The 12,141-nt window shown below is 46.8% G+C and overlaps 1 protein-coding gene across 1 annotated transcript in view; it reads right to left on the reverse strand.

Annotated features, from left to right (window-relative positions):
• Galnt18 (polypeptide N-acetylgalactosaminyltransferase 18) overlaps positions 1-12,141 on the reverse strand; it is a 301,481-nt gene that overhangs the window by 145,153 nt on the left and 144,187 nt on the right. The window contains exon 2 of the mRNA XM_028768019.1: positions 2,245-2,437. Within this exon, the coding sequence (XP_028623852.1) occupies positions 2,245-2,437 (193 nt within the window). The remainder of the gene's footprint in view (positions 1-2,244; positions 2,438-12,141) is intronic.

Genomic DNA, 12,141 nt, shown 5'->3' on the forward strand with positions numbered 1-12,141 from the left:
TCCTCTCCGCAGTGGAGACTCAGTAACCAAGCTCCCCAGCAAGGGGTTGTAGGAGTCCAGATCTCATGTAACCAGCACCAAATAATTACCTACAAATGAGTGTGATGTACTACAAATGCTTGCCAGTGTAGACTGACAGACAGTGGAGCTGCTAGAAGGATGCTTTCTGAACATGTTACACAGAGAGCACCAATCGGTGACTGCCTCGTTCCCCTTAAGCTCTTCTTGCACTCACTGGTCCACTAATAACTGTCTGTCTTAGCCATGGGTCTGGGATGAGTGAGAGGCAGCCAAGTTCAAGTGCAAAAGAAGCCTTCCATGCTAAATGCACCTGCACAGAGCCCTCTCTGAGGAGACAAGTCCAATGCTCACTGTCTCTTTTGGTGACTTGGATTCTCTGTCAAGAGAAATGACCTCACCTTCCATGGAAGGTGTGTGAGGTCCACTAACTGTACAGCCCAGTGGAGAGGGATGATCCTTTTCTTGTGATGATGTCCTGGAGAAACTGTAGGATGCTGCCCATCCAGGATCCCCTAGACACCCCTCTCTGAAAGGACAGCAAGAACAATGTTTCTCTCAGGAGAAGGTGAGGAGCTCTAGGTCAGCTCTGAGCAGCACTATACAGAGTCAAACTAAACATAGCTGGGGGCTGCACTGTAGCCAGGATGTGGCACCCAGACGTGGGTCAAAGTTCAATTGGACTAGTTATCCATCTCTGGAACCTCAGGCTTCATTCTTGCCGCTTGATTTACTTGACTAGGAGTGGAGTCCCTCTCTCCTTGCCCCTCTTCTTTCTCTTCTCTATAGGACATATCACCATGAAACAGCTGTGGCTTTTCCTAGCTTGCCATGTGGAAGGCAGGCTCTGTGGAGGCTGGCCTCCAGGTTTATTTTTACCATGTTCTCTCCCTCCATTGCTGTAGATTACATGATAAGACCATGAGGGCAGAGGAGACGGTGCAGTCAATAAGGGGTGTGCCATAAATGTGAGCATCCATGTTTGATCTCCAGCTCCGATATAGTGAAGTCAGGCAGAGCATTGCACATGTAACAGAGGCATGAGCATTCCGGGGGCTTACTAGCTGGTTACCTAAGCCTCCTAGCTCATAGGCAAGGTTGTGTCCCTGTCTCGAAACAGTGAGAGAACAACCCAAGGAATGATGCCTAAGGTTGACCTATGACCTCCCTGTCTACCCATATGTACACTCTGCTATATGCACATGTGCATGCATGTGCGTGTGCGAGTGCTCGCGCGCGCACGTGCACACACACACACACACACACACACACACACACACACACACACACACATTTCTCCCCCTTCGTAGATCCTCAGTTCTTAGATGAATGTAGCCCAGAATGTAGTTAGTCTTCTTCTCAGCGCAGAGACAACTGTACTTGATTATACAGTATTCAGTAATTGCTCAGTGACTGTTGATTGAGGGAGCTGAATTAAAGTCTTCTGTCTCAGACAGAGGTTCTCAACCTTCCTAATGCCGTGACCCCTTAAAACAGTTCCTCATGTTGTGGTGACTCCTAATCTTAAAATGATTTTTGTTGTTACCTTATAACTAATTTTGCTACTGTTTTCAATCATAATGCAAATACTTGTGTTTTCCGATGGTCTTAGGCGACCACCGTGAAAGGGTCATTTAACCCAACGGTTCAGAATTGCCCTTCTAAGAAGCCATAACTTCTAAGCTCAGGTACAAAATCATTCCAGAAAATCCCAAAGAGAAACTCACTATGGTTTGCACCTTTAAGGAACATTTAAACATGAGGAGGAGGAAGGGCAGAAGGAAGGCGTGGGGAGCTCACAAAAGTTAATGAGATTTCCTAACTGTGGTGTGTGCCCAAGTTTTAACAATTATGAATAATAAAGACTCTGGCTGAATCTTAAAGAAATATCCTTGTGTAAGAAAATGAAAAGCCAAGACAGACCTCTCTGCTGGGTGTAATGACTTGTTCACCCTGGAAGACAGATACATTTAAAAAAAAAACTAATTTAAGGAAAAATAGTTGAGCTAATTGGTTTAAAATGACAGATTAGTGGGGCTGCTAGGTGGCTCTGGTGCCCTTAAGGGATAATTTGGATTATTAATCCCCCAAAATCTCTAATGGAAGGACACTATCCCCCTATTTAGCAGACAGGAAACAGAGGGTCCCTTCCCAGTCCTTGCTCTGTTCCCAGCACCATGAGGACCCATGCCTGTATAAACAAGAGCCTGGCCACTGACTGCTCACCCACTGGGCCTGAGGTCTGGCAGGGGCCGGTCGAGGGGTAGCCGGTCACTGAGGTAGGCGTTGTAACCGTAGTACTGGAACTGCTTCAGGGCCACACGCCGGCCTTCGGGGCTGAGCTCCTGACCCCAGTGTGCAAACAGGGAGGAGTCCGTGAAGGGCTCAGCCTCTGCCTCCTCAGGCTTGGCAGGAGCCTCTGGAGAGAGAAGGGACAAGGAGTCAGTGGGTCAGAGGGTAACCCTGTATATGCCATTACCAATCCCTTTCCCCTTCTTCATACAAGCCTTCAGTGATGACTGAGGAGAGTGAAATTTTCATGGTTCTCAAAGATTTAGTCACCCATGAATCTACGGAGTCATCTGCCCAATAAGCATCACATTCAGGGATATAGAAATGCACCCAGCAGAGGCTGCCAAGAAGTTAATGGTTGTGAGCCTGACATGTCATGGCTCCAGTACAGAACTGCAGCCTTTTCCAGTCTATCTCTGCCAAGAATACTGGCCCAGTCTCCTAAGTGGGCCTTTCCTTCTTCCCCAGCCTGCATTCCTACACCTCACCCCCTACAGCCCTGTTCCAGTCTATATCCAGACCCTAGCTCTCTCTGCCCACCCAGACAGGGACATTCAGACACAGGTAACAGCCATCTGCCATACATCTTGGAACTTCTTCCCAAACTCCTGGTGGACTCAGGAAGGCAGCCTGCTCCAGGTTCACAGGCTGCTCAGGGTTTTCCAGCATCCCCACAAGCTTTCTTAACCTGGAATACTAGCTTTCTGTTTGGATATGTATGATCAGAGATTCAGATTCTGTTCCACCCTACACCAGCTGTGAGGCCACAGTAAGCACCAGCCTCCCTAAGCCAAGGTCTCCCTTCTTCCAAACAGATCACAGAGATCTGAGACCCATGAAGACTGAATTCAATAATGCATGAGACACTTAGGTGAGTGTATGTCTCCAAGTGACCTCACGATAGGAAGGAGGAGGAATGCAGTAAGAATCCCTCTTTGATACCGAGTCACAGACCTAACACAGCTGATAGACCAAGACTTAAACTGGCGTCCTGGGGCAGGAAAACCACTTAATGTAGTGACAGTAGGCAGAGATGTCCAGCCCACTGGACATGCTGCTCTCTAGGTCATGAACATACGAGGTGAAGCCTGGGGCTAGACAGAGACCTAAAGATACAGATGTAAGGACCAGGAGAGGCACCTAAAGGGCACCTGGTGGGTCCCCCAGCTGTCTGTATGTAGCTAGTAGGTATACAACATGCTTAAAGTCACAGGCTGGAGACTGGACCCGTCCTCAGGTCTTTCAGGTCAGGGCACTTAGTGCTCCAGATGGACATCTTCTCTTGAGTCACTAAGTGTACTAAGAGTTGATCTGGGAGGAGGGACTTTGCCCAGCCACAGAGGGTGGCATCAAGCTCCCAGGCTCCCTGAACACACCAGAGGGCTTTGGAGGCAGGAAACTGGCATGGCTGGAAGTGTTCCCCATTTGTCACAGAGTGAAAAGAACTTAGGGAGCCTGTGCTTCAGAAAGCAGACCTGCAAAAGCTGATGCTGGGGCAAGAGGGAGAATAAGAGAGATGCAGACAGCCAGAGGGATTCTTAGTTGCCCACCAGACACCCAGGGCGTCGGCATGAGGAACCTCTCCTTGGGAAGTGCTGACTACTTATTAGGTCAGAGGCATAACTCATTAACATTCGCCAAAAATGCTTGCTACTCTCATGAGCCAGGGCCCATTCCTAAGCATGCTCCCACATGACCCTTAATCTCAAATGACCTTCTTCAGAGAGAGACACAGAGAGCACCAGAAATGTATCTGGGGTCACAGTGAAGACTGTGGAAGAGCTGGGATGATTCCATTCTGGCAGGCCTGCTCCTACCCTCACAGTTGATGCCCCCACTGCATTTTAAGGCCTGTGCGTAGCATCAGGCTGGGACCCATGGGGCAAGGTGAGTCATCTGATTACCACTATTTGTTTGTTTGCTTGTTTTTTAAGACGCATAAAAGAAAACACAGATCCATCAAGAAGGTTAGGATCTACTGAGGGGCATGGTATGACAGATGTATACATCTCTAAGGGGTTTTAGGATGTGGAAGCCAGCCCAATTACAGAACACTCCATTCCAGAATGGGGTGTACCTGAGCATTCTCCCCACAAGGCCTGCTTGTGTGATCTTGAAGGTCTTCGTTATCTCTGTTAAGATGGATGACTTATTCACTCGAATGGGGGGCAGTAAAATCTAAATCAGTGAGCCAACTGAATCATATAATATTTAAAAGAAATGGAGTTTTATTGCTCTCAAATGCCTAAATGGATATTACCAAGTAAAATGAGATCAGTTAATGAAAAAATTATGATTCACAATTAGGCCTGTGTTGCATAATAATGTATTACAAACAGATTGAAGACAGAGGTTACAGCACTGTGTCCCTACCTTGTTACTCGGTATGGGTACAAATGATAGGCACTGTGAAGCCAGCATGCTCTTAAAGACGAAGTAGGGGCCTGGACAAGGGGGTAGTGATTCAGTTGATGAAGTGCTTGTTCTGCAAGCACAAGGGCTTGAATTTGATCCTGGTTCCTAAAAAGAGCCAGGGGTGGTGGTGTGCACTTGCAATCCCAGTGCTGGGGAGGCAGAGGCAGGCACAATCTTGGTGCTCACTGCCCTGGCAATCAAGCCTACCAAATGATTCCAGTCTACTGAGGGACTGTTTCAAAAATACAAAGTAGATGGCACCTAAGGAGTGACACCCAACATTGTCTTCTGGTCACCACACATATGCAGACACACCTGCACATACACACCATGTACACACACACACACACACACACACACGAGGAACAACATAGTGTGCTACATGATGACATTTTATACACATATATAAGTCTACTTTGTTCTTATCCATTCTCCCTCCCCCACTGCCCTCCTCCATCATCCCCCCCCACCTCTTATTAGATTCCTGCCTCCCACAACGATCCACTGGTCTTTTGAGACACATGAATCCCAGTACCCTCTTTCCTTTCAAGATTACTTCCTCCTTTCCCATAGCCCCTTTCATGTCCTGTACATGCACCTCACATATGAATTTAGGTCTAGAGACATGTCATGTTTGTCTTTCTGAGTTTGGCTTATTTCACTTAACTCCTAGTTCCATCTACTTTCTTGAATGTGTCATGATTTTTTTTTCTTTATGGCTGCATAAAATTCCACTGTGTGTATGTGTGTGTGATTATCTTTATGTCCATATGTGTTTAATCTGTCAAGTGAGTGAATAGGGCAGTTGCAAAAAATCCTTGGGGGAGTAAGAAGGCCTATGCTTACCTGCTAGGGACTCCCAGAATCTTTCTGGGGCAAAAGAGAAGTAGAATCTTCTGGCAGGTAGGAGCGTGTAGCAGGGAAGACCATTAAGGGGCTTGTGTGTGGTTAGTTTCCTATCTAGTTCACCAAACCAGTAACTATATACCCTTATGCAGGTAACAGACACTTCTCAGGTGGCTCCATGGAAGGAAGTCACTGCTAGACAATCGCCCCTATATCCTAGGGTGCCTTGGTAGGTCTTTCATGCCTGAGAATCATCTAATATTTCTCCCAGACACCCAGAACAGGACACTTTATAGAATTGTTACCGTGGAAACATAGAGACAGTGACAGAAGGAGGCTGTGTCTCCTCTTTGTCTTCTGTCCCTTCTTCCTTCCACCTCCACATTCTTTTTTCTCTTCTCTCTTTTCTTCTTCTTACCCTATCTCTTCTTCTCCCCTTCCCTTTGCTCCTCACCCTAAAGAGTTCAAAATCAGAAGGAGCCCAGTAATGATTTCTAAAAATTCCTCCTCCCAGAACATAGGTACAGAGGATAACATGGTGGGTAGATCCAGTGTCTACAGAAAATTGAGCCAAGTTATCTTTGAGGAGTGTCCCATCAAACTAGAGTCACCAAGGCCTGGCAAGCTAGGCACCCCATTTTCTTCCCAGCCATAGCTCTTAATGTGACATCTGTCCCTTCTGAGTCCCCTCAGTCCCCCCAGGTGCTTGCTACAGAGCCCTCCACAGCTCCTGGAGGAGGACTCCCTGGGGGACACTAGTCACCCACTGAAAGTGCTATTAATGTGTCTGTGCATGGCATTCTGCGCATTAATGGGAACTGAAAATGACCTGGGGCTCATGTTTGACATTTCCAGGGACCCAGGGACATGTCAACCCTGCTTATATCTCTAGAATGTCCTTTTGAGTCAGCATCTACCATCTCTGTCTTGGCTAGTGTCACCCACAGGTGCCCCCAGGGACTGCTTCCCTCTAATGCTGGGCCTGTGAGTCAGCATCCACCAACTCCATCTTGGCTACAGTCACCCACAGGAGCCACTGGTGACTGCTTCCCTCTGACACTGGAATTATGCATTCTCTGAGTCCTGTATACAAAGATACTGAACCTTTTCATCAGTTAAAAAAAATGGTATCATTTTTAATTTAATGTGTTTGTGTATGTGTTTGAAATATGCATCCACGTGTGTGTATGTGCTTATGAATGAATATGGAGACAACTGGAAAACTTTGGGTGTCCTGCTGTCTGTCTGTCTGATCCCCCTTGAGACAGAATCTCTCACTGAACGTGGATCTAAGCTTGTGGCTGACAAGACCCAGTAGTCCATCCCTGCCTCTCACAGTTTTGAGGTCATTAGTATGTATGACCATGAGTGATTTCTTTTGTGGGTTCTGGGGGTCTGAACTCAGGTCTTCATGTTTGCACAACAAGCATTCTTAGCCCCTGACCCATCTCCTCAGCCCACAAGTCATATTGAGACAGCTTTATTCTGTATGAGGCTGGTTGTTGAATAATGAAATATAAAGATGAGGCAGACGTGTTCTCCATGCTCGTGGGACTTAGTGAACAGAGAGTGATCAGTGCTCTGACTGAGAGCACACAACATGCCATCAGGTCCCTTGAGGGAAAGTGGGGGATGGGAATGTTTTCTAAGATGTCAAAGTACTTGGGTTAGAGCACAAAGCGCAAGGGAGACCCATAAGATCCCTTCAGGAAAGAATCCAGAAGAGGGCACAGCAAGAGCCAGGAAGAAGGATAAAGTATGGTGCTGAGCTGAGGTCCTGGGACAGATGCTGTGCCACATGCAATAGGAAAGCAGATAGTGAGATGCTGCATTGGACACTCAGGAGCTTGGTGCGGAGCTCACTCACTCTGGCCATTCAAATCTCCGTTTCTTTCCCTTGTGAATGGGAGCTACCTGTCAAGTGCTGTGACCTCAGATTTCAGAAAGATGAAATCTGGAGCTGGAGAGGTGGCTCAGTGGTTAAGAACACATGTCCTAGAAGACCCAAGTTAGGTCCCCAGAATCTATATGTTTCTAATGTCTCTATATGTCACAAATGTCTCTAACTCCAGCTCTAGGATATCTGATGCCGTCTTCTGTGAGCACACATGTGACATATGCTCACACAGACACATAAACACTAACCCCACTCCTATAGGTGAATGCTAAGCATCAAATAAAGACAAAGACGACACTGAGCATCTTGGGTATAAGTCTTAAAGCAGGTTTTCTTTACACCTCTCCTGAGATATAATCTACACACCACAGTGCTCATTCTGCTTAATGTCCAATTCAAGGATTTCTTTTAGAAAATGTCTTCAGCAGTTCCTAAGATGTCTCTGTGCACACCTTATTTGGAATAAAAAAAAAAACCAAATGGCTAATTGAATGTTCAGAAGCAAACAGTTGCCTCAGCAGCTTTCAGGGAAGTCCTATGTGCTGCCTTCCTGCCATCAACAACTGACAATTTTTCCCTAAGAACCTTGCTGCCGGGCCTTTCCAGGGAAACTCAGACTGGGTTTATAGTTCTGTATAGCACCACTCGTGAGGTTGAGCTTCATGGGCTACCCAAGGAGAGGTGATATGTGCAGTCAGTTTCTACTGTGTAGCATCCCTGTCCCATATCCCCAGCCTGGGATGTGGTCTCCTCTCCATCCTCCTAACACCCAGACTCCAGGACCAAGTCTTACCCTTGTCCAGGTACCAGATGAATCAAGGTCCTGAAACTGGTGGCTATAAGATCACACGTTTATTATCCTAGAATTCTGGAAGTAGGATGTGGTCTCACTGAACTGAGATCAAGGTGTGGACAGGCTTGTTACCCCTGGGGGCTCTGAGAGAATTTGTTTCCTGCCTTTTCCAGACTCTCTATAGAGTGCCAGGTTCCAAGCCTGTGGACCTTACTTTTTCTTCACAGCAGCAAGCCTTCCTCAGCATAGCACTCTGACCTCCTCTGCTTTCTGCTTCTCTACTCCATCAGAACCTTACAGTCATTCGGCAATGTGGTCTGGTCAAGTTGCTTCCAAGTTTAAGGTCAGCTGGATTAAGCACTACACTTTCATCTGCTGCCTGACTTCTCCTTTGCATTAAGGCTGGAATATCCATAAATTTCAGGCAGATTTCCAGGTGGCTATTATTTAGCTGACACAGTCAGAGCTCAGTTGCTTGTTCCTCACCTTCCTCCACTATAGAACGGAGATTGGAAGACTTGTCTCAGGCCAGCAATGTGGCAAAGGAACTCCAGATGAATTCACTGCTCCCTCCACACTGATATCTACAGTGACAATGCAGTTGGCCAGGAGTTAGGCAGGGCTGCTGTCTGCAGGAAGGGCAAGGTAGAGAAATCTGGCCTTGCATCCTGGAAAGGAACTGTGAGAACATGAGGTACAGCCCAATCAGATGGGCTAGATGTCAGAGAGGGTTGCCAGGCCTTAGTCGTGGTTCTTGGGAAAAGGCAGGGCTGGTATGTCAGGCAGTTATTAGATGGCAAGCCCACTCCACGGGTGGGACAATGGCCTTTTCTAGTAAATGGAGCCTGTATAGATTCCTGTCTGAGTCCTCCTAACCCTAGGATTCTGGAGATTCTGAGGGATTCTGGGTCCAGGTATGGCTAAATTCACAGCCAAAATGTCTGGTACAGGTAGGGGCAACCAATACTTGGTGTGTGTGCATACTCACAGACAGGAGAACAGAGTAAACTAGAAATTATGCACAATAAAGCTGCCATGAAAAAGCCCAAGTTTTACCCACTAAGCCTATAAAAAGTACATGCAAAAAAAAAATCTCATTTTAGGGAGTGGCGAATACATGTATCTTAGGAGCTTGGATTTATGAGTGCCATTACTTACTTCTTTAAAACCAGCCTTTACTCCTAGAATTCTGCCAGGGAGATATAATGAACTCTGAAGCACACACCATCACTCTCCTTCCTTGAGAGATGACAGCCAGGAGCTGAATACCCAGACTCCTAAATATACGCCTCACGTGCCCACATAAAGCACCTAGTGTCCATGCATCAGTTTCCTGGGATGAATTTGTCAGACACATCTTGCTGGCCTTTGAGGGCCACACTGATCCTGATGGGGCTTACAGATAGATCCACCTGTGGGAGAAAGGTATGGGCCCCATGTCAAACCCTTTAGTGGCACAATTCTGTCTTAAGTGCTTAGACATGCTGCAAACTGGAAACCAGGGCTATGTGGGTATGAGAACCTGTATTCTATGTATTACAGGTGATGCTGAGGCTGTGGGTCCAGGGTCTCACTATGGAACCATGTAGTGACATGGAACATATAGAGAATGTTAGTGGGAACCATGGGCTGCTCTCTAGTCCTGACTCTCAGCCCCACACTGGGCAAGGCTGAAAGGCCATTCCCTTCTTTAGGCTTCTGTTTTCTCATCATAAACACGAGGTGATCATGAGGATCCTTCATGCCCTAACATGTCACTGGCTCTAGATCATTTGGACCTCTAGCCCAGTTCCTCATGCCTAGAGACGTAAATGGCCTTACTCAAGCCACAGAACTAGGAAGTAGTGTAAACCAGGACTGTGAAAACTTAACAAGCTGCTGGATGTCCCCATTACTTGCTGGCCCCCAGATGCCAGCTACTGCAAGGAACAGGCAAGAATACTCTAAGTTTCACAAGAATTCAACTTGAGCATAAATATTTGGGGGCTGTACTCTCACGAAACAGCCCATGTCTAAACTTCCCAGTGTAGTTTGGTCTCGGTCACGGCTTTGTGAATCTGGAGTTCACTTATAGGTGCCTGGGTACCAAGCCAGGACAGCTCAGGGATGAGCTGGCTGTGGCTCCCAGCAGCTGTTGGCCACTGCACATCACTTCATGACATTTCTCAGTCATAAATCTCCCAACCCAGCAGCCACAGCTGTATTACAGCAAGGAAAAGGAGATTTGTCAGTGACAGGCTTTGAAGCCACGTCAAAGCAGCCATCAAAGGAAATAGGCCATTTTCAAACAAAATCCATTTCTCAAGCATGACAGTAAAAAAAAATATTTATCACATGAAAGATATGGAACCTGTATGGTGTCTGGATGCTATGTTAGTAACACAATGTGTACTCCATGAAACATGTGCAAAACCTGTCACACCTGTGATTTTTGAAGTGTGTATGGGGGCTGGAGGGGTGAAGAATTCCCTCTAGTAAATTCTTAATTTCCTAACCTGGTCATGCGGCCTGGGCACTAGAAGCTGGAGAAGGAGGCAGACACAGTCTTCAGACAGACAGGCTGAGCAAAGGACTGGACAAAGGATCTGTGCATGTCTGGGACACAGTGAATGGGCCCTGTGCTTATCTGCTTTTGTCAGCTGTGGGCTTTGAAGAGCATCTGTGTTGATAGCTTGTGCACAAAGTCAGATGAGGCTCCTGCACTGAGTCTCGGGATTATCCACACTCCACATTTCCCTCCATAATGAAGACTCTGCTCTACAAGTGTGTTCCACCTCCCTCTCTGTGTGTATACACGTGCAGGAGAAGTGGGTGTGTTATGTGTGCTTGTGTGCATGCATATGGAGATCAAGCATCACCCTTAGGTGTCACTCCTTACTACGTGTTTTTAGACATAGTCTCTCACTGGCTTGGAACTCACCAAGTAGGCTAGGATGGCTGGCCAGCAAGCCCAAGAGATCCTCTCCAGTGATGGAGACAAGCACACTACCATGCTCAACCCTTGAACATAGGTTATAGGGATCAAACAACAGTCTCCATGCTTACAGAGTAAGAATTTTCCCAGCTGAGACATCTCCCTAGCCCTCCAAGTATATTTTCAAAGTATATAATAAAGCACACCCCCTACATGTGTACTAAATCATCATAGGGCAAACCGCCTATCTGTGAGAGCCAAGGCCTCCCAGACTCAGATCTAAGGGTAAGGACTCTGCTTAGAAAGCCTGCAGACCTCATGCTCCCCCTCCATGCCATGCTTCAAGGCTGGGGATCTGTTCTTTGGGGTGGTAACATGAACTCAGGTTTCTTGTCCTTTACGGTAGTGGCTCAGACAATGGTAGAACTTGTCACATTTATCAAGATCCAGTGGCTTGTGGTACCTTTACTGTGTACCTTTAGATAGACCAAAATAAGATCTATGCATTTAGGGTTATAAAACGTATGGGGCCCACATCTCTAACTAAGAACCAGCAAAGTGTAGCTCTGTAGAATCAGAGTGGGCCAGAAATGAAAGGCAGGACCTCTGAGCCACTCTGCTGGGTCTTGGAATGTGTCTTTACTCCTCACTAGGTCTATAACCTGACACAAGCCCCTAAACCTCTCTGTGCTTCAGTTTTTAAATACAGGAAATTTGGAATGGTTGTAAAAACTACTTCCTGTGGGGTTCCTGTAGGTACTGTATAATTTAGTAATAGAAGTTTTACATTCTACCTGGGCACACTTTGGCTGTTAAGTATTGTAACTTACTGGTCAAATGCTGTGCTGACAGTAGACTAGGAGGAGGTGGGAGCTTCTTTGGATGGCTACTTACCATCTGATCTTCTCCACAGCATGTGCTGCAGGGTGATTTAGAATCCTAGGCAGCTCTCCATCCTTCCTAAGT

Source organism: Grammomys surdaster, unplaced genomic scaffold (genome assembly GCF_004785775.1).
Source record: "Grammomys surdaster isolate TR1022 unplaced genomic scaffold, NIH_TR_1.0 184, whole genome shotgun sequence".
NCBI lineage: Eukaryota > Metazoa > Chordata > Mammalia > Rodentia > Muridae > Grammomys > Grammomys surdaster.